The sequence below is a fragment of the Equus asinus genome, chromosome 7 (genome assembly GCF_041296235.1).
Source record: "Equus asinus isolate D_3611 breed Donkey chromosome 7, EquAss-T2T_v2, whole genome shotgun sequence".
NCBI lineage: Eukaryota > Metazoa > Chordata > Mammalia > Perissodactyla > Equidae > Equus > Equus asinus.
This window is the reverse complement of record NC_091796.1, coordinates 97,652,911-97,680,865: the sequence shown is the minus strand read 5'-3', so window position 1 is coordinate 97,680,865 and position 27,955 is coordinate 97,652,911. Positions and strand designations below refer to the sequence as shown.

At 39.1% G+C, this 27,955-nt stretch overlaps 1 protein-coding gene and 1 pseudogene across 1 annotated transcript in view; one reads left to right on the top strand and one right to left on the bottom strand.

Annotated features, from left to right (window-relative positions):
• CATSPERB (cation channel sperm associated auxiliary subunit beta) overlaps positions 1-27,955 on the top strand; it is a 102,847-nt gene that overhangs the window by 9,908 nt on the left and 64,984 nt on the right. Inside the window, exons 5-9 of the mRNA XM_014832129.3 lie at positions 6,721-6,816; positions 17,672-17,821; positions 23,633-23,728; positions 23,852-23,970; positions 25,159-25,191. Coding sequence (XP_014687615.1) covers positions 6,721-6,816; positions 17,672-17,821; positions 23,633-23,728; positions 23,852-23,970; positions 25,159-25,191 — 494 coding nt within the window. The remainder of the gene's footprint in view (positions 1-6,720; positions 6,817-17,671; positions 17,822-23,632; positions 23,729-23,851; positions 23,971-25,158; positions 25,192-27,955) is intronic.
• On the bottom strand, positions 5,012-6,248 carry LOC106825330 (pyruvate dehydrogenase (acetyl-transferring) kinase isozyme 3, mitochondrial pseudogene; annotated as a pseudogene).

Below are 27,955 nucleotides of genomic sequence, written 5' to 3'. Positions count from 1 at the left end.
ATTTGCCTTTCTGTAATAACTAATGACACTGAGCATCTTTTTTGTGCTTATTTGCCATTTGGTGAATTACCTATTCAAATCTTTTGTAAGTTTGTTATATATTCTGGATACAAGTCCCTTATCATATATATATATGATTTGCAGATAGTTTTTCCCAAGCTATGCCTTGTATTTTTCATCTATAAACTCTTGAAGATGACGGTTTTTAATTTTGATGAGGTCTAATTTAAGAGTTTTTTATGTTATGGATTACACTTTTGGCATCGTAACCAAGAAATCTTTGCCTAACCCAAGTTCACAAAGTTGTTCTCCTATTCTTGCTTCTAGAAGTTTATGGTTCTAGGTTTTGTGTTTAGGTCTATACTCAATGTTATATGAACTGAAGTTAACGTTTTGGGAATATGGATATCCAGTTATTCCAGCACCATTGTTGTAAAAACCATTTTTTCTCCATTGAATAGCTATTTCTGGGCTCTCTGTCTTTTCACCCATACCACCCTGTCTTGATTACTTTAGCTTTATAAATAATCTTGTAGTAAGTAACGTTAATCCTTCAACTTTGATGTTCTTTTTCAAAATTGCTTTGGATAGTATAGTTCTTATGCCTTTCCATGTAAATTTTAGAAAGAACTGTAGTTCTGCAAAAGATCCTCCTGTGATTTTTTTATTTGGATTGCATTAAATCTATAGTTTAGAAGAAATTGACATCTTAACATTGAGTCTTTCAATCCACAGACACAGTACATCCCTCCATTTATTTACATCTTCATTGATTTATTTCATCCAAGGGTTTTGTGGTTTTCAGCATTGAGATCTTGCACATATTTTAAAAACCTTATACCCAAGAATTTCCCATTTTTGGTGTTATTGTAAATGGTTATTTTTAATGTCTTAATTTGCAATTATTCATTGCTAGTATGTAAAAATACGATGGATTTTTGAAGATTGACCTTGTATCTTGCAAGTTTGTTAAACTCAGTAGAACTTATTGGTTCTAGTGGCATTTTGTACATTCTTTGAGATTTTCTACAGCGATAAATCATCCATCTAGAAATAGAGATACTTTTATTTCTTCCTTCCCAATATGTATTCATTTGATTTCTTTTTCTTCCCTTATTGTACTGGTAGGATCTCCAGTACAATGTTGAATAGGAATGGTAAGAGAGGACATCTTGGCCTTGTTTCCAGTTTCCGGGGGAAACATTCAATCTTTCATCATTAGGTATGATGTTGTCTGTAGGTATTTTGTAGATGCCCTTTATCGTGTTAAGGAGGTTCCCTTCTATTCCTAGTTTGTGGAGTTTTTATCATGAATTGCTGTTGGATTCTGTTAAGTGCTCTTTCTGCATCTATTGAGATGATTATAAGGATTTTCTTTAGTCAGTTGATAGAGTGGATTTCATTGATTCATTTTTGAAATTTGAATCAGCCTTGTAATCCCAGAATAAACAACTTTTGGATATGATGTATTATCCTTTTTATATATTGCTGGACTCATTTAGCTGGTAGGTTCTTGAGGTTGTCAGTCTGGAGTTTTATTTTCTTGTAATGAATGTCTTTACCTCGTTTTGGTATCTCGTGATGCTGTCATTATTAACTGAGTTGCTCAGCTCTTCCAGATGCTGCTGATGAACGCAGGGTCAGTGCTCAACTTTCAGCTGAAAAAGGACAGGCAGTGATTTGGGGAGGAATCGAGGGAGCCCAGCAAAGGTGGTAACATGCAAGAGTTCTTATTGAGCCCCAGATACTTTAGAATCTTCATCGCCCTGGGGACCGTCTTCATGAGTCCTGCAGGATTGTGCTCTTTGGCTCTTGAGCCACAGATATGGAACCAGGAAAATACTTGCCAGATGACGAGTCTCTTTTCCTCCATTCCTGATGACTTCAAAAACGTTTTTGACTGGGAAACCAGTGACCCCAGAAAGCCTGAGCTTGTGGTGGGTGGAAAAATGTTCACTAAGATGCACAGGGTTTCTTCCCAGCCAAGTCACGGTTTTCTTTCCAAAGGTATTTTCTCTTTGGTCTCTGAATTGAAATACTGTCTACTTAAGGAGTTTCAGGGGGTTGTGATTACTTTGCATCCCCCATAGACAAAAGAACGTGTCTAGATTGTTTTTTCGTATTGGAATCCCTCTTCTACCAAGTTTTCACTGGAAATCTGTTTCTGGATATTTCTTGGTTTATTTTTAACAACCATTCATTTGATTTGAATTATACAGATTATCAAAAATGATTTTTATCCGGGGATCTGAGCTTCTGAGTTAGAAGCAGCCTCTTTTTTGGACAGTGTTTATGAATAATGAACAAGTTCATTGTTGCTGGGTTCAACAGCAGTGCTGGGACCAACAAGGGGACCTGTGTCCAAAGTTTCCTCCATCCGGATGGGCCCTGTTGAGCAACTCAGTCAGCTGAGGTCATCCTCAGGACTTTATGGGTGAAGTATTACTGATTCCAAGCGAAGAGAAGTGCAGGACGTTTGGCAGGGGCAGAGGGGAGTGGTACGAAAAATTTTGCCTTGTCTTGAAGCCCTCTGTTAGATACAGTAAATTTGGGGCTGTGTTAATTGTACAGTTGTCAGAATGGTGGCGATATTGTGACTGAGTTCTGAAAGCTCGGGTCTCTGGGTCTGCTTTTCAAGTGGGTGATTTCAAGGTTGAAAAACAATGAGCCTCATTCTAGGAAGTACGGCATTTTGCACATAAGCTTCTTTGAAAGGGTGTCCTGGTTTAATTGCCAAAATGAAATGCAGGTGGCCACTGCCCAGAATCCCACAGGTGTTTTATCTGTTTATTGTGGTTTTTGAAATCCTGATTTGTAGGTAAACCTGATGAGAGGAAAAAGTAAGTATACAGGCTTTTAGAACTAAATATCATTGAAAATAAAGCTCATTTCTAAAAAAGGGAAGTAAACAAATAAAATGAGTTGGGAAGAGTCTCCTCCTATATTATGGAAGAGTTTTTGTAGATTCAGTATCTTTTCATTAAATGTTTGGTGGGATTCACAGTGAAGATATCTGGGCCTAGAGTTTTCTTTGTGGCAAGGATTTTAACACAAATTCAAATTCCTTAATAGGTATGGGAATATTCAAGTTTCCTGTTAGTTCTTAAGTGAGTTTTGGCAGTTTTTATCTTTTAAGGAACTGGTCCATTTCATCTAAATTGTTGAATTTATGACAAGTTGTGATATTCTCTTATTATCCTTAGAATAGCTATAGAGTCTGTAGTGATGTCCCCTATTTCATCTCTAATATGAGTTATTTGTATTTTTTTTCCTCCCTGATTAATCTGGAGAGGTTCATCAATTTTATTAATCCTTTCAAAGAAGCATCTTCTGTTTTCGTTGATTATGAATATTGTTTTCCTGCTCTTCATTTCATTGATTTCCACTCTTATGCTTCAACCTGCTTTGGGTTTAATTTGCTCCTTTTTTTCCTAGTTTTTTCAGTTGAGAACCTTTAGATCAGGGGTGAGCAAACTACAGTTTGCAGGCCAAATCTGGCCTGTTGCCTATTTTTGTAAATAAAGTTTTATTGGAACACAGCCATGTTCACTTATTTATGTGTTTTCTGTTGCTGCTTTTGTACTCCTGTGGCAGAGCTGAAGTGTTGTGACAGAGACCATATGGCCCACAAAGCCCAAAATATTTACTATTTGCCACTGTATAAGGCCTTTACTCTCTTTCAACCCCTGCTTCAGATAATTGATTTGAGACTTTTCTTTATTCTAATATAAATATTTTACTGCCATATATTTCTCTCTAGTACTGCTTTATCTGCATCTTATAAATTTTGATATCTTGTGTTTTCACTTTCTTTCAATTCAAAATATTTTCTAATTCCCCAGGCCACTTCCTCTTTGACCTGTGGTTATTTAGAAGTGTGTTGTAAAGTGTCCAAATATTTTGGGTTTTTCCAGATATCTTTCTGTTATTGATTTTCCTAGATTAATTATATTATTTTCTGAGAATATATTTCATATGATAATTTCTTAAGATTTTTTTTATGGTTTATTTGGTGAATCTTCCATGTGCACTTGAAAAAAAATGCATTCTGCTATTCTTAGCTGGAGTGTTCTGTAAATATTGGTTAGGTCAGTTGGTTGATAGCATTGTTCAGCTTTTCTATATCCTTACTGATTTTGTCAATTATTTAGAGAGGAGTGTTGAAATATCCAACTGTAACTTTGGATTGGTTTATTTCTCTTTTTAGTTTTATCAGCTTTTGATCCATGTTTTGAAGCTCTTCTGTTAGGCATGTACACATTTAGGATTGCCATGTCTTTTTACTGAATTGATTCCTTTATCATATGTATTGCACCTCTTTACTCCTGATATTACCTTGCTCTAAAATCTCCTTTGTCAGATATTAATATAGCCACTACAGCTTTCTTTTGGTTAGTGTTTGCATAACTCTCTTTTTTCATCCTTTTACCTTTTTATTCCCTAAGACAACTTTTAGAACACATTAATCAGCAGAATGGAAGTACATAAATGAATTTTAAAATAAAAATCAGTAAGATCTAACACAAAAGTGCCTGTGCCTCACAATGGGAATATAGTCAGGTGGAGAAAGGCAGAAATCTCAATCAGAGGCTGGAGGAGGGACACATATGAGGCAGGAAGGACTCTGGGAATGAATTATCAAGACAGACTCAGCTGATGTCTTTAACTTCCAGATACCTGGGGCCCTAATCTGTGGTTTGGACAAGCATGGTGCTTGGTTACAAAGAGAAACAGTGGGTATCTGCTGTGTCTGGAATGGGGAAGAAGTTCAGAATCCCGTGGAGATGTGGGCACTCAACTCTGTGATAATGAGGTGGAGGGTAAGAGGACACAAGAGCTATAGGGCGGCTCTGTGCTCTTCTAGATCAGGCACCAGACACACTACAGCAAGTTATTTTGAAAAATTACTCAAGTTACTAATTTCATGGAAGGGCTGGAGTAGCCATAGGAAGAACTCCATGGAAAACCTCCAGCTGGTATAGAGAAAATAAACATTCAAGCGCTGAAATAACTATGGTGCTATTTTTCAGAGTGGGATACCATCCCCGTGGTCACTTATCTAATGAATAAGTCTTCTTTACCCAAAGTAACAAGGGTTTTAACGGCCAGATATCCCTCTTTTCTATAACTCTTCAGGTAGTTCTACTGTCGTTCTCACTGAGTTCTTGAATAGCATGTGAAACAGATGTGAAGGCACATAAACTACCTGAATGGGTTTGTCTGAAGTTTCAGCATCGAGCTCTTCACCTTCCATCTCTGGATCTACCAGCTAACACTGTTCACACAGCCTTTTGGCTGTTTCATATACATCTTTCACTACATTAGCCACATTATAGGTGGGATTAATACTTTCTATGTGTTTAGGATGAGCAGGATTAGTATAGACACCAAACAGAAGTGTGTGTTAGTTAATAAGCATGTGGAAAGAGATGCAGTTGGTATAAAACCAATTCAGAAAATATTGGATGTCACTGTTAATGAAAGGATCAAACCTTTAATTTTCCTTATAGTCAATCACTCCATGTACCATTATAGGAACCACATTATTGTTTCTATTTCTGAATTTAATCAGGACTTGTAGAAAGTTATCCAAGACCTGTGGATCATCAGGGTTCTTATTTTCATATTTTGAAAGTGATGCATATACCAACTTAGAACCTGTCCCACTGAAGGCCAGTGAAGTTACCCATCAGAAGATTGACTTCTGTCATTGTGTTAGCCAGTTGTGCAGGAAGCTCCTTTTGTAGAAACATATATGATGTTTTCTCACACCATTATCTTTCCCAAAGTCCAGGAACTACTTGATAGAGAGCATTGACAGCAAGAAGCACAAATAGCTCTTAGGATCTACTTGGGTACAAGTGGCTTCAGCAGCCACCAGAAGAGCTATATTCTCCTTGGGGTGGTGCACAGATCCACCTAGAGGCTTGTGCAACTGAGCTGTTTGTATCAGGCATGTTCTTCATGAACGCACCCTGGTTTCGGCCTCAGCCTCATCCTTAGCCCATGAGTGCAACCACTGCAGAAAGTCCCAGGCTAAGTTCACCACCCATCCTTTTACTTTTAACTCATCTATGCTTTTATATTTAAAGTGGGTTTCTTAGAGTTAGCATACAGCTCAGTCTCAATTTTCACATCTAATCTGGTAATCTGTCTTTTAATTGAATTTTTAGACCATTTACATTTAATGTAATTGTTGGTGTGGTTGTATTGAAATCTACCATCAGATTGTTTTCTATTTGTTCCATCTCTTCTGTTTTACTTTTCTCTTCTTTTTACGTCTTCATTCATATTATTTTTTATGATTCCATTCTATCTCCACTGTTGGCTTATTATTTATGCTTTATAATTTTTTTAGAGCTGGCCTTAGGGTTTACACTATATGTTTTAATTAATCATGGTCTATTTTCAAATAATATTGTACCACTTCACATGAAGTGCCATGGTTTGCTTTTTACCAAGCCACAACAGCTCTCAAAGAAAAATTATGATCTAAAATATTATTATCTGAATTCACTGCTGTGGTAGTAAGATCACTTTGTAATTCTTTTTTCCTCACTTTATTATCAAAATTTTTGTAGGGAAAACAAACATATAAATGCAATGAAAATGATTGGGAAATGAAAGGTAATCATTGTTGGTAATGTTCATATAGCCTTACATTTCACCAACATGACACACAAAAAAATAATTGATCATTTGCCTTTTGTTTTCAAACAGATGTTGCAGCTGTAGAAGAATGGTTAGTAAGGATCACTTTACAACATGGATTAAATATTTATACTACTGAAGGAACTCTATTGGACAGTGTTCGAGGTAAATGCCAGCAGATAAAAGTAAAGTGGAATTTTTATTATTCTTTCAACAAAACTTGTAACCTTCTTATGCTAGACTCCATGCTAAATATTGGAGATACATAAATAAGAGATGATCATGACCCTTGAGGGGCTCACAATCTATTGAGACAAACAAAGAATTAAATATATAAGGGTAATTGTTAACAGAAGTCTGCAAAGAGGTTGATGTCAAGATGGCAACATAGGCAGAGTCTGAAATCACCTCCTCCCATGGACACAACAAATTTACAACTACTCTTGGGACAATTATCCCTGAGAGAGAACTGAAAAATGGATAAAAAGAACCCCCACAACAAGGGACAGTCCTGACTGAGGTGGAAGAGGCAGAAATTCCTTTCTGAAGAGAAAAAAAAAGCCACCTTTGCAAGCTGCAGTGTTTCATAGCTGGCTGGGAGCAACCCTAAGGTATACAGCCTTCCCTGGAGGAGTACGGAATCTGAGTGGGAGAGCATTACCACTATAAGCATCCTTTGGACTCAGCACAACTGAGACAACTGTCATAATATCTGTCTTTGCTGGATACTAACAACAATGGGGAATACCCATAGAAAAACTATCAGACACAAGGGAACAAAAGCTGGTTCATAAAGGGCCCACACATAAATTCACCTGTTTCAGAAAGCAACCTAAATCACCAGAAATAAAGGTACACAGTCCTTAGGTGGAAAGAGACTCACCTGATAGGCTCTGGGTGCATCTCAATGAGAGGCGAGACCTCTCCAGGGACTGAGACAATGGTGGCAGCCATTATTGTGACCTAGTACAGGTGTGCTGACACAGACACTGGATGACACAATTGGATTTCTTCCCCTGGCCTGTTAGCCCAGAGTTTGCCACACCCACTACAGCACTGATTTAATCCAGCTCAGCCAGGGTAGGCAGCCGGCCCTATGGACTGGCCCTTGGCAACTTGTGGGCCTACATAGGCTGGGTGCCTGAATCCTCTGCAGCTGGGTAAGTGAGTCCACCTCTGAGGGGCAAGGTGTGCACAAGGAGCAAGTGGAGTGCGTGGGGCATTGGTAGAGTGTGTGAGGCCTCTGCAGTGGAATGACTAGGTCCACTTTATGGGGTTAGGGCATGCGCATGGGGCATGACCGTGTTGAGGTGTCTGTGGCCCCATGGGCAATGGGACTTGTCAGCTGCTGAAGATTTGTGCTTCTCAAACAGCCATGTAGGAGATCGGCCCCACCTCCCAAACCCTGAAATAATTGGGTGCTTCTGTGCCTGGGGCCAGCCCCACTCAGCTTCAATCCTGAGAGAGCTGACAAGAGCCTTGCAGGCCAGAGATCTACAGTAATTGTAAGTCCCTGAGCCTAGGAACCAGCCATGCTGGGGGCCTACTCACTTAACAGAAAAACTGCAACAGGAATGTGCTATTAGACCTTGCAGCCAACTGTTCTGGGGCTCCCCACACCTGATAAAGTGACTGAAGAGTCCATAGCACCTACATGCATCACAATCAGATGGCCAAGGGGACAGCCTAGCCTCCCTGGGCACCTGCAGCAAGAGCAACCCTGCCACAACAGGACACATGTAGCCCACAGAGGGGACACTCCTGGAACATTTGGAACTGGTGATGAGAGGGAAGCACACTGCTGGGCCTCATAGGGTATCTCTTACATAAGGCCACCTCTCCAAGATTAGGAGACATAGCTGACCTACCTAATACATAGAAATAAGCACAGAGAAAGATGCAAAATGAGGAGGCAAAGGAATACGTTCCAAGTAAGGGAATAGGACAAAACCCCAGAAAAAAGAACTAAATGAAACAGAAATAAATAATCTACCTGACAAACAGTTCAAGCAAACAGTCATAAGGATGCTCTGATCTTGGGAGAAGAATGGATGAACTCAGAACTTCAGTGAAGAATTGGAAAATATAAAAAAGAACCAATCAGAAATGAAGAATACAATACTGGAAATGAAAAATTCATTAGAGGGACTCAATAGCAGAGTAGATGATACAGAAGAACAGATCAGCAAGCTGGACAAAAGATTAGAGGAAATCACCTAATCTGAATAGATAAAAGAAAAAAGAATTAAAAAGAATGAGAACAGTCTGAGAGACCTCTGGGACAACATCAAGCACACTAACATTCATATTATAGGTGTTCGAGAAGGAGAAGAGAGAGACAAAGGGGCAGAGAATCTTTATGAAGAAATAATAGCTGAAAACTTTCCTAACCTAAGGAAGGAAACAGACATCCAGGTACAGGAAGCGCAGAGAGCACCAAACAAGATAAACCCAAAGAGGTCCACACCAAAACACATTTTAATTTGAATGTCAATAATTAAAGATAAAGAGAGAATCCTAAAAGATGCAAGAGAAAGGCAACAAGGTTAGGGTTAGGGTTACCCTACACACAAAGGAAACATCATAAGTTTATGAGCTGGCTTCTCAGCATGAACCTTACAGGCTGGAAGGGAGAGGCACAGTATATTTAAAGTGATGAAAGGAAAAAACCTACAGCCAACAATACTCTACCTGGCAAGGTTGTCATTCAGAATGGAAGGAGAGATAAAGAGTTTCCCAGACAAGCAAAAATTAAAGGCATTTATCACCAAGAAATCAGTTCTACAAGAAATGCTAAAGGGATTTGTTTAAGTGGGAAAGAGAAGACCACGAATAGGAATATGAAAATTATCCAAAAAAACCCACCAGGCAATAAAATCACTGAAAGAGGTATAAATATGGTAAAGGTAGCAGATCAATCACCTATGAAGACTCTAGGAAGGTCAAAAGACAAAAGAACTTAAAGTGCTTATTTCCATGATAAGAGGGTAACAGATACACACACAAAAAGTGGTTAGATATGATATCAAAAACGTAAAATGTGGGAGGAGGGGAGTAAAAGGGTAGAGCTTTTAGAAAGAGGTCAAACTAATGAGACCATCAACTTAATATAGATTTCTATATATGTAGGTTATTATATATGAGCCTCATAATAATCACAAACCAGAAACCTATAATAAATACGCAAAAAATTAAGAGAAAGGAACTCAAACATAATACTAAAGAAAGCCATCAAACCACAAAGGAAGAGAGCAAGAGAAGAAGAAAGAAACAGAGGAGAACTACTAAAACACCCAGAAAAAAAGTAACAAATGGCGATAAGTGCATACTTATCAATAGCTACTTTAAATGTCAGTGGACTGAATGCTCCAATCAAAAGGCATAGGGTGGCTGATTGGATAAAAAAAAAAAAAAAAGGCCCATATACATGCTGCATACAGGAGAAACAATTCAGACCTAAAGACACAAAGTGAAAGTGAAGGGATGGAAAAGATACTCCGTACAAATGGAAATGAAAATAAATCTGAGGTAGCAATACTTATATATGACAAGATAGACTTTAAAACAAAAACTGTAACAAGAAACAAAGAAAGGCACTACATAACGATAAAGGGAACAATCCAACAAGAGGATATAAGACTTGTAAATATCTATGCACCCGACATAGGAGCACCTGAATATGTAGAGCAATTATTTACAGACATAAAAGTAGAAATATACAGTAACACAACAATAGTAGAGGACTTTCACACTTGACTTGCACCAATGGATAGATCATCCAAACAGAAGATCAATAAGGAAACATTGGCCTTAAATGACACAATAGACAAGATGGACTTACTAGGTATATACAGAACATTCCATCCAAAAACCACAGAATACACACTCTTTTCAAATGCACATGGAACATTTTCCAGGATTGACCACATATTAGGCCACAAAACAGGTCTCAATAAATTTAAGAAGACTGAAATAATTCCAAGCGTGTTTTCTGACCACAAAGGTATCAAACTAGAAATCAACTACAGGAGGAAAATCAGAAAAGCCACAAATATGTGCAGATTAAACAAAATGCTGCTGAACAATGATTGGGTCACTGAAGAAAGCAAAAGAGAAATAAAAAAAATACCTGGAGACAAATGAAAATGTGACATGCCAAAATCAATGGGATACAGCAAAAGTGGTTCCAAGAGGGAAGTTTATAACAATACAGGCCTACCTCAACAAACAAGAAAAATCTCAAATAAATAATCTAACAGTGCACCTAAAGGAAGTAGAAAAAGAAGAACAAATGAAGCCCAGAATCAGCAGAAGGAAGGAAATAATAAAAATCAGAACACAAATAAATGTAATGGAGACTAAAAAAAAATAGAAAAAATCAACAAAATGAATAGGTGTTTCTTTGAAAAGATAAACAAAATTGACAACCCTTTAGCTAGACTCACCAAGAAAAAAAGAGGGAAGGCTCGAATAAATAAAATCAGAAATGAAAGAGGAGAAATTACAATGGACACCTCAGAAATACAAAAAATTAGAAGAGAATACTACAAAAAGCTATGTGCCAACAAACTGGATAATCTAGAAGAAATGGATAAATTCTTAGAATCATACAACCTTCCAAAACTGGAACAAGAAGAAGTAGAGAATTTGAATAGACCAATCACCAGTAAGGAGATCGAAGCAGCAATCAAAAACCCCCACAAAAATAAAAGTCAAAGACCAGACGACTTCCCTGGTGAATTCTACCAAACATTTAAAGAAGTCTTAATACCTATCATTCTCAAACTGTTCCAAAATTAAAGAGGAGAGGAAGCTTCCTAACTCATTCTATGAAGCCAACATTATCCTGATACTAAAACCAGACAAGGACAACAACAACAAAATAACGTTACAGGCCAATATCACTGATAAACATCGATGCAAAAATCCTCAACAAAATACTAGCAAATCGAGTACAACAATACGTTAAAAAGAGCATACACCATGATAGAGTGGGATTTATTGCAGGGACGCAGGGATGGTTCAACATCCTCAAATCAATCAACATGATACACCGCATTAACAAAATGACGAATAAAAATCACATAATCATCTCAATAGATGCAGAGAAAGCATTTGACAAGATATGGCATCCAATTATGATTAAAAAAAAAATAAAGTACCTCAACATAATAAAGGCCATATATGACAAACCCACAGCAAATATCATTCTCAATGGAGGAAAACTGAAAGCTATCCCTCCAAGAACAGGAACCAGACAAGGATGCCCACTGTCACCACTCTTATTCAACATAGTATTGGAAGTCTTAGCCAGAGCAATCAGGCAAGAAAAAGAAATAAAAGGGATCCAAATTGGAAAGGAAGAAGTGAAACTGTCACTATTTGCAGATGACATGATTTTATACATTAAGAACCCTAAAGAATCCACCAAAAAACTTTCAGAAATAATGAGTATGGTAAAGTTGCAGGATACAAAATCAACATCCAAAAATCAGTTGTGTTTCTATACACTTACAATCAATTAGCAGAAAGCTAAATTAAGAACAATCCTGTTTATAATTGAAACAAAAAGAATAAAATACCTAAGAATAGACTTAACCAAAGATGTGAAAGATCTGTACACTGAAAACTATAAAACATTGTTGAAAGAAATTGAGGAAGACACACAGAAGTGGAAAGATATCCCATGCTCTTGGATCAGAAGAATTAACACAGTTAAAATGTCCATACTTCCTAAATCAATCTACAGATTCAATGCAATCCCTATCAAAATTCCAACAACATTCTTCACAGAAATAGAACAAAGAATCCTAAAATGCACGTGAAACAAGAAAAGACCCAGAATAGCCACAGGAATCCTGAGAAAAAAAGAACAAAGCTGAAGGTACCACACAGATCAATGGAACAGAATTGAGAGCCCAGAAATAAACCCATACATCTACGAACAGCTAATTTTCGTCAAGGGAGCCAAGAACACACAATAGAGAAAGGAAGTTCTCTTCAATAAATGGTATTGGGAAAACTGGACAGCCACACGCAAAAGAATGAAAGTAGACCATTATCTTACACCAAACAGAAAAATTAACTCCAAATGGATCAAAGACTTGAATGTAAGACCTGAAACTGTGAAGCTTCTAAAAGAAAACATAAGCAGTACACTCTTCGACATCGGTACCATGTCTGACAGGGCAAGGGAAACAATAGAAAAATTAAACAAATGGGACTACATCAAACTAGAAAGCTTGTGCACAGCAAGAAAACCATGAACAAAACAAAAAGACAACCCAACAGTTGGAAGAAGATATTTGCAAACCATATATCTGATAAGAGGTTAGTACCCAAAATACATAAAGAACTCATACGTCTCAACAACAACAAAAATAAAAACCCAGTTGAAAAAAGGGCAAAAGATGTGAACAGACATTTCTCCAAAGAAGATACGATATACAGATGGCCAACAGGCACATGAAAAGATGTTCAGCATCATTAGCTATCAGGGAAATGAAAATCAAAACTACAATGGGATATCACCTTACTCCCATCAGAATGGCTATAATTACCAAGTCAGGAAACAACAATTATTGGGGAGGATGTGGAGAGAAGGGAACTCTCATACACTGCTGGTGGGAATGCAAATATGGAGAGTCCTCAAAAAATTAAGAATAGAACTACCATACGATCCAGCTGGTCCACTGCTGGGTATTTATGCAAAGAACATGAAAACACAAATATGTAAAGATATGTGCACTCCTGTGTTCATCACAACATTATTCACAATAGCCAAGACTTGCAAGCAACCTACCTTCCCATCAAGGGACGAATAGATAAAGAAGATGTGATATGTACGCAGAATGGAATACTGCTCAGCCATAAGAAATGATGAAATCCAGCCATTTGGGACAACATGGATGGAACTTGAGGGTATTATGCCGAATGAAATCAGTCAGAGGGAGAAAGTCAAATACCATATGATCTCACTCATAAGTAGAAGATAAAAATGATGACAAACAATCACATAGAAACAGAGATTGGGTTGGTGGTTACCAGATGGGACGGGGGAGGGGGGGAGGGCAAAAGGGGTGATTAGGCGCATGTGTGTGGTGATGGATTGTAATTAGTCTTTGTGTGGGGAACATGATGTTCCTACACAGGAATCGAAATATAATGATGTACACATGAAATTTATATAATGTTAGAAACCAATGCTACCACAATAAAAAAAACAGTCTGCAAAGAGGGCTATAGAAATATGGAAATATATCTTGTTCTATAACCATTTGGGGTCATAATAAACAATGGTTTTATAAAGTTATTTTTATAAAAATGTTATAGAAGATACTGTTCATTGCATCACGGTCTTCTTTATGAGGACCATCAGCAAAAATTCTTGCTCCGTCTTAGTAAGAACATTTGTATTTTTTCCTGAAAAACTGGTCGTTTTAAGGTTATGAACACTGAGTGATATAACTGGCTAGGCTTCTCTTTTCCAGTTGTCTGATTCATAGCCCAATTTTTGGATCGCCTCTAGCACTATAATATAAAATTTTTAAAAATATCCTCAGTCCTGGATCTTGTATTTATCCTCACTTTTCTCACTTTCCCTTTTACTTTTCTTCTTTTATTCCCACTTTAATGTGGTGCTATGCAGAATGCAGAGTAAAATAAATTCATATTACATTTTATGGAAAGAATCATCTGGGTAGCTTTAAGAAAAGTCCTCATGTCTTGACCCCACTATACACCAGTTAAAATCACTTCATCTACAAGTAGGGCCAGGCATCTGTGGTTAAAATCTTCCAGGTGATTCTGATGTGCAGACAACTGAGAACTGCTCTAGAGAAAAGACTTCATATGTGCCCAGAGACACATACCAACCTATTTAATGTAACATTATTTGAAATAAGGAAAAATGGAAAACAACATAAATGTCCATCAGGAGGAAAAAAAATACATGTGCTGTGAAATGAAAGAAATAGACCCACATATGCCATCAAGAGCAGATTTCAAAAGTGAGTGAAAACTCAGATTTCAGAAGAGCAGGAGAGCATCTGTCTAAAGTCCAGAAAACACAGAAAGCAATGCTATATGCTGTTCATGGGTACATATATATTATGATAAAAATATTAAAATGTACTAGAAATATACACAGCAATTATCTAATAGTGGCTGGATTTGGGGAGAATTGGAGAATGGGACTATGGAAGAGAGCAGAGATATCTTCAATTGTATTGGTTTTGTTTTATTTCTTTAACCAAAATTAAAATAGCTGAAAAAGTGACAAAATGTTGTGCTTTCCTATATTTTCATAGTGTCCAAAAATTTTAAAAATAGTTATTCAATAGTAATTGTAATACTGGCTCTTGAGACTCTGATATTTTGATGTCCTGTGCTACTTTTAAGTACAAAAATACCAATACAATTATTTAAATTTAAAAAAAAATCTGAAATCTAGGGGCCGGCCCCATAGCCTAGTGCTTAAGATTGACACACCCAGCTTCAGCGGCGTGGGTTAGGCTCCCAGGCATAGACATATGCTACTCATTGGTGGCCATGTTGTGGTGGCGACCCACATACAAAATAGAGGAATACTGGCACAGATCTTAGCTCAGGGTGAATCTTCCTCAAGCAAAATGAGGAAGATTGGTAATAGATATTAGCTCAGGACGAATCTTCCTCAACAACAACAACAACAAAAATTGAAATCTGAATTATTTACATATTGAGATGTACCTAGAATATTATATACTGCATTAAAATTTTTATTTACTAATGTTTTCTCTCTTTTTTAATTGAGGTAATGTTGGTTTATAACATTACATGAATTTTTCAAGTGTATATCAATATATTTCAATTTCTGTGTAGCCTACATCGTGTTCACCACCAATAGTCTAGTTGCCATCTGTCACTGTTGAAGTGTGCCCCTTTGCCCCTTTTGCCTCCTTCCCTTCTGGCAACCACCAATCTCTTCTCTGTACCTGTGTGTTTGTTTGTTGTTGTTGTTGTTTATCTTCCACATTTATTTAGAATAACAGAGGTATTGTGGCAGCCAAGAGCTTACAAATTGGCAGTTCTTAAAGGTTCCAGATGCAGGACTGAGACATCTGTTTGAGGAACTGAAAGGAGATCAATATTGCGGAAGCATAATAAATGACAGAGTGGAGTAGAATGAGTTTGGAGAGACCGGGATCATGGTAAAAAGTGTGGGTTTTATTCTAATTATAATGAAAAGTCATTGGAGTGTCTTAAGCAGGAGAGTGATACATTCTGATTCATGCTTTATAAGAAGATCACTTTGGTTGCTATGGAGAGCATCGACTCTTGGGGAGGGATGGCAAGAATGGAGTAACTTTGTTGGCAGCTGTTGCCATCATCCGCTCAGGAGATGATCTGGAGTACCTGGGCTGTTGGGTTAGCAGTGGAGGTGGTGGGAAGTAGGAGTCTTCAGAATACATTTGGAAGTGGAGCTGATGTGACTTCCTAGTGGACTGGGGATGAGGGAAACAGAGGTATCAAGGATGAATCCTGGATTTCTTACTTGAGTGGTCAAGTGGATGATGGCGTCGTTTACTGAAATGCCGAAGACACGGAGAGAAAACATTGGGAAGTGACAGTCAAGGGTTAATGCTAGAGTTGCAGTTGGAAATTTTCATTCACTACTAAACTCAAGAGATGTTTAAAAATATTGTCCCTACTTTCTTATCGCTGATCCATACCCCAGACTTCTCCAGTCTGTTTTCTGTCTCTTCTACTCCACTAAAATTGCTCTAATCACAATCATCAGTCACCTTCATATTGGTCACTTTTCAGCTTCTCAGTAGCAGTCAAGACTTTTAATCCCTCCCTCATTCTTAAAGTGTTTAAAACCCAGTATCTGACTTTAAGGAAAGAGGCGTTTTCCTTCAATGAAATCATGTCCCAGATGCAAACTCCAATCCCCCTGTCCTCTAAGATCTGGTTATTAATTGCCTGCACACACATGCCACACCCTGGAAAGTCAGCTGCCTTGTTCCAAATTTCTTTGAATTTCAGAGTGGATTAGTTTGGTTATAAATTGTGTTTCTTTTCCTCCTTGGCAGTCCCTGTGCTTCGCTGTGTCAACGCAGATGGAAACTTAGCTCTTATTCTTGCTTTGCACACGGTGAAAAATACATCCCATAAAGTCTTTGGTTTTGTAGTAGATTTTATTGAAAGTCTGGAGAGATGGAGGAGAGTAGAAATGTAAATAGCTAAAGAATCGATTATAAGATATCTCTGTTCTTTAACTATTTTTGAAATTCAAGCAGAGTATTCTGTCAAATTGCCCCGGCTTACTTTTTGTACTCTTTCCTCATTTTTTCAGAAGAAAATGAATCCTCCTATTTTCTTATGCATTAAAATTTGACTTCATCCAGCTCCAACCCTTTGCATATCCAAGAATAGACTGCTGGTTGAAGGGCTGAAGATGTCTCCCCTCTCATTAGTTCTTCCCGTTAGTCCCACCCCAGCTTCTTTGTCTTCCAGAAATCCCTCTAAGTGCCTTGGCCACTAATAATTTTCCCTGTTCACCACTGCTATCCTGGTTTTATTCTCGCTTTATGTATCTACTGCTGTTTTGACAGGATTAAAGGAAGAGAACAAAGAGTAAATGTGTAGGCTCTCAAGGCAGAAGTCGTTCTCTAAATTAAAAATGTGCACATCCTGTGATCCAGCAATTCCATTTTCTAGGGACAGATCCTGTAGCCAATTGTATTTTCCAAAGATGGCAGAGCAGCACCTCACATCCCACATGCTCTCCTGCAGCGGGGCCTTGCCAGGCCCCCATCAAGAGCAATTCGACTTCATTCCTTCCAGCCTGGAAAATAAGAATTGACCTATTTCTAACTGATAAAGGATGAAATAATGCACCCTTTTTTTTTTTTTTTTTTTTGATCTATGGAGAAGTTCCTTTACAAAGTTTCTTTAAAACCTTTAAAGGAAAGCAGTGATGTTTCATTTTCAAGAGCGCTGCCACAATGTAAACACCTCAACTTGATTCCCACAGAACCTATTCTACAGTGGCATCTTGGGAGTGTAATGACCAAGAACGATGTCAGGAAATTGTATCCACATGTGGTAGATCTCACAGTGACAAAGTGCCCCTGCGCCAATGATGTAGCGTTACTTGGCTTCATTTTGAATGCAACACTTGACGGTGAGTTCACGGCTTTATGGAATGTTGGAAGAGGCGTTTTGTATTTTCTAACAGCGATGTTTAACTGGCAGTGCACGTTAAATGCATAGACGTCATGGAGTAAAAATGTTTCCTAAAAGCACTTAAGAACTGACTCTTTGTCACTTCACCTTGTCTACTTGCAAGTGTGATATTTTATTTTTTTCTCCGAGACTTTCTGCCACGTATTAACATGGTGACTTTAGTATCTTTCGTAATTCCCTTTATCCACTGTCCTCTGTTAATATATTATTTCCTCTCGGAGATTATTCATTGTATTTCTAATCCATCTGCTATTCTTGCCATGTGTAAATAGGTATTGTTGTTTTAAGATATCAGATTATTTTATTTATTGTGTATGTGTTTTTCCATTACTATAATACTTAATAGGATCTTTACACATTTAAGGATTGTTCTAGTTGTTTTTCTCAGGTAACTGATAACCTCCTAGTCCCCAAATTCAATGAATATAAAGGCAAAAAAAAAAAGAAATAAAAGAATTTAAAAATAAGAAACAAAATTTTCTTACTCATAGATAATTTATGTATCTATATAAAAATCCAAAAGAATCAACAGAAAAACTATCAGGACAAATATAGGAATGCCACAAAATCACAAAATTGAGGGGTATAATAACAATATATAAAAACCACCCCACCGAAGACTAATTAAAGATTATAATTTTTAAAATCCTATTCAGAAAGTAACAAACCTTCAAGAGGAACTTAGGAATCAACCAAAAAAAAAAAAAAAAAGAGAGAGAATTGTAAGGTCTATTGTATAGAAATTATAAAACTTTAATGAAGGCCGTAAAGAAGACTAAAACAAATAAGATATTTTATGTTCATGAACAAGAACTCCTAGTATTATAAATATGTTAATTCTATCCAAGTTTGTCAATCAGTTCAAAACAATTCCAAGAAAAACTATACCAGTATTTTTGTGTGTATGGAAGGTAACAGGCCAATCCCAAAATTCATATGGGAGGCTGAAGTAACATGTGTAACGTAATTTTAAATAGAATATAAAGAACAAAAACTTGCCCTACTTGCCTGACTTGTTATAAAGTCATAGATCAAAACAGCATGCACTGGTATAGGGCTGGACAAATAGCCCTGGCCCCGGTTTTTTGAATTCCTAATGGCTTCCAGTCTTTGAGCTCTCTCTAGTTAGAGCGCCTGCTTCTGCTGAGTTAGCTGAGTTAGAAATTGTGTCTCTTTCCCCTCTACCTCAACCAGGTAGAAACTCAGCTCCTTTTCCAGCTTTGTTCTGTGGATGCGAGGCTGGGGCTCCTCCTCCTTCTCTTTATCCAAACGCTAGTACCTGGAGCCACAGGGGAGGAGCCATTCTCATCTGCATGTGCTCCCTCCTGCCACACCACTGACAGTCACAGGAAAGAAGGGGCAGTCTCTACTCCTGGGATCTCACTCACCAGACCGCCTCAACCTCCCAAGGAAAGAAACAGCTTCAGCAACCTGTTCTTTAGATGAGCTGGCTTTTCCTACGCTGGCCACCACTGTACCTAAGCCAAAAGGTTCCCACAGTATCAAGCTGCCTCTGGCTAAACTAGCAGTTCCTTTGCGAGGCCCTTTTTGTCCCCTTCTGGCCTCCATTCCACGTGGAGTTGACGGTGGGAACAGGTATCCAGGAGCCCCATGTGTTCCCGTGTGGACTTATTACCCACCTTCCTTCTCTGTAACACTCCTAACACATCCATCACGCCTTTCATCCAAGTTTTATCAATCGCCCCCAGAAATCTAAGCTTCCCAGGTCACTTGTGGCCACCCTAGCCCACACTTCCTTTAGTTTCTCCCAAACTTCTGTCCCTCTCCATCCACCCAAATCCTTTCATTGGAATCTGTGGTCTGTCTTCAGGAAACTCCCGCATACTACTAATCTTTTCTCTGAGTGGCCTGTTAACCTTCTTGCCGTAAAGAGTGACCTGGCCATTCCCAGTTAGCATTCTCTCCCCTGCAGCCTTCTCACATGTCACATGTCTCAGAGCCCAAGGGCAAGGTTATCCTCCTTGCTCCTTAGGGCTGCCTCTTAATAGTTACTCTCCTCTTCTTCAAAATGCCCAGTTCCTCTGAACTCAGACTTTACCTCCCTCTGAACTCAGACTTTACCTCCCTCTGACTCTTCTTAGGTGCCAGCCCGTGGCACTCACTCACTCATTGATGAGTTTAGCCTCTGGACCCCTGCCTTCCTCTCCACCTTATTTTTGTCCCTATTTTCAGTGACTTCACCATCCATATGGATGACCATGCAATATGCAGTTTCAAGGCCTCCTCACCTCTAATGATCTTTCCTCCATCTTGCTTCTGTGGTCATATTCCTGGCATTGTCGGCTCTAACGATGTTACTATCTCTAAAATTTCCACGACAAGCATCTCATGCTCTGTCCACTACCTCCTGTTCTCTCAGTCTACTCTAGTACTCAACCTTCCAATATTTCTTTGGGTTCATTGAGACTTCACTATGTTGTCCCTACCACTTTTTTCACTACCCAACATCCATATTTTCCTCTTTTCTCGCCATAATTCGCATAGTCCATCCTTACAAATACCTCTGTAACTTTCTCACTCTTCTCTTCTTCCATACCAGTACAACCCCAACTCTAGCAAACCACTTCTACTCCGGCACTGAAATAGCAGAATGTTTCTAGGAAAAAATTGCACACCAGTCTCACTTTAAAATTCCATCGACTGGTCTTGCTGTAAATTCACGATCATAAACTCAAGTGGGTACTCAGCACTGCCCAGAAGTCCTATCTTTCTTCCCTGGTATGTTTATTTTCCCACTCTGCAAAATGACCTTATGGCACCTCTTCCCACTCCTCAAAACCTCTATATCACTTCCTTTCCCTTTTCACTCTCAGCTATGCCTTTATCTAATACTTCGTTCACGCTGGAGATCAAGATTGATCACAAGGAACTCCTTCATCATTACACCTGCAAACATTCCATCCAACTTTCATTTTTACTTGCATTTGCCTTTTTGCCTGTTGCATGGTGAGAAGTGTCTCTGCTGCTATCAAAGGGCACCTGTCACCCCTTGCATTCCGCCAGCCGTCTGAAGAGCCTTGCTCCTGCATCTTTCCTGCAAACTTCAACTTTCTCTCATGCATCATCACGCTCTCCCTCCTTATTGTATCAGATCCATTGACACACAAGCACAGCTTAACATCCCCCATCTTAAGCAAAATCTTCATTTATCTCACTTTACTCCCATCCCTCATTTCTCTCATCTCCTTCAAAGCAAAATTTATGGAAAGAATTTATTGTAGACGGTACTACATTTTCCACCTCCCATTTTTATCTTCATTCCACTACAAATCCGTCTTTTGTTCCCACCACACTACTGAAACGGTTCTTCCCAAGATCACCCATGATCTCCAGATTGCCAATTCCAACAGTCAGTTCTTTATCCTTTTTCTACTTTCCCTCCCAGCAGCATTTGACACAGTTGACCACTATCCTCAAAACACTTTATTCTCCTAGCTTTCTTGACACCACCTTCAATTACTTGTATCTTACCTCATTGGTCACTCCTTAGTTTTCTGGGCCAGCTCCTTTTTGGTGTGACCCCTAAAATGTTGATGAACCCAGGGCTTTGTCCTCATCTCTCTTTCTTTATGTAACCACGTTCTTTCTCTGGGAAACTTAATGCGGTCTCATAATAATAATGCCGTCTTCAGGCTGATAATTCCCAAATCTATATTTCTCATGCTGACTGCTCCTTTGAGACCAGACTCCTATATTCAGTCGTCTATTTTGCGTTTCCTCTTGATGTCTAATGAGCGTCTCAAATATGAAAAGTCTAATCCAGAACTGTTGGTGCTTCATTCCCTAAAATCTGTTCCTTTCCAGTATTCCTCAACCCATTTCACATCCAGTTATTCAAAACTAAAATCCAGGGCACGTTCTTGACTACTTCTATTCTCATGACATTCCAGAATGGTGCTATACCTGGTGTCTATCCCCAACACGACCACTTCTGTCCTCTGCTAAAATCTTATGTCAAGTCAACACTGTTTTTCCATGAGACTAACTCACAGCCTCTTAAGTGGTCTCCCTGTTTGTATTCTTGCCCCAGGACAACCCACCCTCCATACAGCCACCAGAGTGATCTCAAGTGTCAACCAAGCCACATCACTTTCCTGCTTCAAATATCCCAGTGGCTTCCCTTTGCCCATTAGAATAAAATCCAGACTCTTCCCAATGGTCCACATCAGCTTCGGTAACCCTGGGATACAGTTGTGGTCAGTTTGTCATAGAGAGCGGCCTGTAACTTAATTTCATTCCATCTTCTTAACCAGAATAAAGCATTTATTTTGCTGCGTCCTTCTCCATTGAATGTTTTTAAACTTCCCATGAGTCTGACCATGTGATATCGTGCTGGACACCCATCATCATCCTCACTTAGAATGCAGTAGAGCTAGCCTGTTACCTGCAGAACTGGGCTTAATGCTTAGAAAGGCAAAGCTTGTCTTTAGCTTTCCTCTTCCCGGAAAAAGTAGACAATAATAATACTTCCTTCCTCATCTCTTCCTATGCGGAAAAGAGCTGGGAGTTAAAAGAAACACTTCACAGCGTGAGTGGTCCTACATTTATCTTTTGGAAACAGAGTATATACATTAGTGTATCAACTGTCTTCAGGCCCCCCCTGTCCCCCACCGTCCACAGTAGTTATGCCTGTTGACCAGACTTCAGAGTGACATTCTACATTTAAAACACAAAAGACTCTTAATCTTCCCAACCACGGCCAAGGAAAGGTGGGACCAGGAACAAAGCGCTTTCAGTATTTGCAATATGTTCATTCTTCTTCTTTTAATAGGTTCTCATGAAGCATTAGCAAATATATTTCTTATTTTTTAAATCACTGATATTAAAGTAAATCAAACATAGTTTCTTGCCTCTTGGAGGTTACATTTTAATTTTCTTCTTTGGAGTTTTTTTTTTTTTTTTTTATTGTTGACTACGATTACATTCCTGAAATAGGAACATATTTATGTTTAGAAGAAAATTGCCAAGGAGGAAAAACTCTTCCTCTATCCTCTTATGTTCAACAAATGGGGGCCTGCAAATTAAACTAAAAAAGACAGATCAGCAAGAGAAAAGGCATGCAATTTTTATTAATATTTACATTCATGGGAGTTTTCAGAAAAGAAGTGATACTCAAAGAACTGGTTAAACTTGGGGGGATATATACATTATAACAAAGGAAGAGGGTCTGGGCCTCAAGGGGTGGTAAATTATGGGGAGTGACCAGGAAGTATGTGATGGGACCAACGGGAGATAAGAGTTATTTTAGTAAAGTCTGTTTATGCAAACTTGTCTCAGTGTTGACTCCTCATCTCTGGCGATAAGAATGCTCTTCTCTTCCTGGTGGTGGGAGGGGAAGGGTACCTTTCTCAAGGGGAAATTTATGCCCTGCTTTTAGGCAAATAAGAGGAGAGCAGAGGACTCTGCCTGCTTCTGTTGATTCTCAATTGCCTCCGGTTCAAAATAATCCTCATGCCGAAGTGGCGTATTTTGATCCCCTTGAATTTAAAACAAAATCTATAATAATTAAATCAGATAGTTGGCTAAAATCCCGTGGTATAAGCTGAAGTTACTTCATCTTTCCAGCTCGGGGAAGCGAGATTCAGACTGTGGGGAGGTGTGTTGAGGCAGGGCCGTAGAAAGGGTTGGAAGGCGGAGCGGACTGGCCCCTAAAGACCCAGCACCGTGGGAGTGAGTGACTCACTCTGCAGAGTCATTCAGGCTTAATGCTTCTTTCCTTTCACGGTAGGTGTTTACATAGGCCTCAGCTTTTCGGGATTTTGGAATTATGACGATACCACGTGGTATAACCTGACGGATATGATCTATTCCCAAGTCGGAGAAGGTAATGCCTCTAACAATGCCTTCGTCTTCAGCATTTCGTTTCTGTCACCACTTGATCAATATTTATGAAATGTCTTTCTTTGCCGAGGAGGTTTTTAACCCGTGGTGTGATTTCTTCCTTTAGAACACACAGAGCTTTCAGTGGTGGACATGGTTTTAACAAATCATTTTTTAGTTATCCTTACCTCTTTGGGTCTTTTTATAAGTGGAGATCTTCGTTATCCATCATCCTCTGTCTTAACGGTACGTGAATTGCTTTCTAACTAAGAGTTAACCTTCAATATCTTCTGTGACATAAAGTAAAAATATTGGACACTTGAGTTATATGTGGTATAGCTCAGAATTGAAATGCTTCTTCCTTTTGAAAAATGCAAAAGCATCACATGGCAACTTTCTCCTTTGCCTTATAGTGTGTGGAATATGTGATTTGAAAATGGTGCTAGTTTTACTGCTATACAGGTTTATAGTAAGTTTAAATACTGCAAATAGAAAACACTTTGTCTATCTAACTACCTGTCTATCTATCTATAGTTACATATGATCCCAAAATGCTTGAGGGTGATTTACAAAGAGAAATATAGTATTACAAAGTAACGTAAGTTAAAAGTAAGTTTTGGGACTGAGAGAAGGGGAATGCAGGTTTTGGTGAGGATACGCAGTCTGCATACCGTGACATTCTTAAACATGTTAATAAACACCTCTCAAAGAATGACCACCCAGAAAAAAGAGCGGTAGGAAAGCCTTAGGAACAGTAGAAGAAAAGATAAAGGGGAACATAGAAGGGGCAATTGTATTGGCTGAGAACCAGGTATTTCATATGCATGGTAACTGTCCTCTTTCTTCAGGGGTACGAATATTCACAGCCTCCTGTCCTTCCTCAAAGTCTCTGAGAAAGTACCATTTGATGCTCAGACATCTAATAGCTCTGGCCTCTTATGTGCTTTTCATGTGATTGCTAAAGTGGAGAGTTGAAGCCAGGGGCTATGACCTGAGGTCAAAGCACAGAGAGTTAGGCCCGGGCTGTGCATCCTGAGGGCCTCGTCTAGGGGCTGCCCTGGGCTGGGCGGAAGACGTGGAGGAGTGACAGGATCCGGGAGTTCCTTCCTAATCCCCAGTGGGGGCAGACTCCGTATCTTTCTGCACACTTAACGCCTCCATTGAAATCATTAGGAGGTGAGGCTGTGATCTCAAGTCCTTTCTGGCATTAAGTTGAAGTATAAGTAAATTGATCAAATGGTGCAACAAGGCAAAGACCGAGGGGCGAATCTCCAGGATGTTGTGTAAATGACTTTAGAGGCTGGTTTTAGTGTTTGACTCCTAAATGCTGGGATGTAAAAAGCATCATTTCTTTTAGCTTAATTTAAATTGCTATGTTTTGTTATGCCTTCTGATATGCAAGCAAAAATTAAAGTTTCTTTTTTTTCCTTCTAGTTTTCAAGGGCAGACTTTTGTGGTTTCGAAAGGGTAAGAAGCTTTAAGTTTCCAAGGGTTGGTTAAAACCCTTGGTGACCTAAGAGATGAGATAAGACAAGAATTCATAATATAGATTATTCCTGATACTATACTATAATTTACAGTTTGAACTAAAAGAAAGTATTTCCAGGGACGATTAAGCAATGATCTCCCCTTCTGTTTCAAAGGAAGAAATGTCCCCTCGTTGTTTCCGAGACCGCCCCCACCCCTTCTTTGTATGTTCTGTCCAGGATTGCTGTGGTGGTTCAGGTGTGTGCTGCACACGGTGCCCGGTTGAAAAGAGAGTAGGAACTGGACTCTGGCCAACACTTTACTCCCAGATCCATCACGCCCGTGTAGAGCTGTGCCCACCTGGAGAAAAGGGCGCTCTCTCTAATTTGCACACAGGTGCCACATAAGCTAACCACAGCTCTGATTCTGGCCTTTTTTGGGGGGATTTTGTTCCATCAGTTATCCTCCCTCTCGGGAGAAAGTCAAGTTTTGTGATTCAACTAGTTTGTTCCCATCAATATATAAGCATACTTCAACTTGGAAGCCACAGCACAATTACGGGTATTCTTAGCCTGTGCCACGTCCCTTCCCCATTCCATCCTCATACAGTCTTGTGGGCACACACCCACATGTGCACACACGCACACTCTCACACTACCCAGAAGGAAGGAGCACTTATTTCTCAGGAAGCAAATGGAACTGACTTCTTGCCATACTCATCGTACTCATCAGAGGAAATGTGAAGGAGAAAACAACTAAAAAATAATCCATCAGTTCCACAACAAGCAAAAGAGGAAGAAAACATGCAAAGAGAAAAGAATGGGAAGCCAACTATAAAGTAAGATGGCGGAAATCAATCCAAATATAGCTGCTGTTATAATCAATATAAATGAGTATTATAGAAAACTAAAGATAATCTAGCTATATGCTAATTGCAAGAGGTATACCTAAAAGTGAATCACACAAAAAATTGTAAAATAAAGTGATGGAGGATTGTAATCTGAGCTTTGCTCCCTGCCCCTCAGCTCCGCTAACTTCCATCTCTGGTCTGCCTGCCTGTTAGGTCAGAGGTGTTTGGGGGCTGCTGGACAGCTGGACCCACTCGAAGCCCAAGCTTTGAGGAATCCCACTGAGGAGACCTGGCCCGTGAGAGCAAGGCATCTGGGAACACAGAGATGCAGGCGGAGGACTGGGAGGTGGGGGATCCTGGAGGAGCTTGGCTTGCAGAGCTCCATGAACAACCAGGGAAGGTTTCTAGCAGCCGTGCAAGTGTGGCTGGTCTCCGAGCCAGCAGCCTAGTGGGAAGGCTGCATTCTCCCTGTGCCTGAGGTGGGCAGGCTGAAGGAGACCTGGCAGCAAGGAAGCCTCTTTCTGGTTCGGTGGTGAGGGAGAACGGCAGCCCGGAGGAGAGTGACCACGTGGCCGTCTGTCACTCCAGTGTTGCCACACTCTGAGCGGCTCCCCAAACCAGACCTGAGCCCGCCCTTCAAAATACATCTAAGCTAGCCGAGCATCCTGAGAATGTAAGATCATTAGAATCAAAATATACAGCAGAGTTGCTGATGGAGAAGGCAACAACTGAACAAGAACAGCAAGACCTAATTAATTCATTCAACAGTTATCCAGTGAGCACCTGTTATGAGTTTACTGTCATTGGCACTGGGATATGAGCAAAAAGAAAAGACAGCCAATGTCCGTAAGGAGTTTCAAGTGCAGCATAAAAGTACTTCCTGGGACTAAATACCACAAATTGCAATTTAAAAAATGGGATGTATTGAAGGATAGACTAGCCACTGTTTAGATGCAGGTGAGTGACATGGAAGATCAAGAGAAAGCAACTTCTCAAACCATCGAGGGAAGATAGATGGAAATCACGAGGTTGAAAATGAGCCTTTGAGGAGGATCTGGATGTATAAGGGTGAGTGCTAGAGTTTTCAGAGGGAATGAGAAAGGGGCAGATAGAAGAGAGTCAATACTACAACAATAATGGAAGAAAATTACCCTGAGATTAAGAAAGATCCAAGACTATATACTGAAAATGTCGACTAAATCCTGACAGGGCTGAAACAAATGTACGCGTAGGCTTATCCTAGATATGTTTCTGAATTTGGAGGTTAAGGGGAAAATACTACAGGTTTCCAGACAGAAAGAAAATCAACGTCTACAGGCTATCAAAACAAAGGGACCAAAGTCCAAAAATCCTATTTCCAGCCAAGAGATTATTCATCCTTCAGATTAAGAAAGAATTTAGAGAGTGTACCACCCAGTTATTCCAACTAAGGAAAATACTCAAGAAAGAGCTTTAACATAATAAACAAATGAGAAGAGAGATTAGGGAGATAAAGAGAAGAGGAAAGAGTGATGAGCAACGTTTAGCTGTTTCTCTCATTTCACCTACCTCTCATAGCTATCTATTTATATGTTTTCTGCCTACCTATATAAATCAGAGTGCAGTGCTAGATGAGGCATCTTGAAACAGAGAGGACATGTAGTAGGGAAGTTAGAAGTTTCAACATCTAAAAATATTATTTTCAAATAATAGTCCATTCCCATAGTTAAAAATCAAAAAAGTTATATAAAGATATACACTGAGAAGTCCACTCCCACCTTGTATATACTCACCATGCTTCCCCCTGGCCCCTACAGGAAACTATTTTTATTATTTTATATCTTTTCAGTGATTTTTAAATGTAAATTCAAATAATTATGAATATATAGTCTTCTCTTCACTTTGTTACACCATATACTAAATATATACATATCT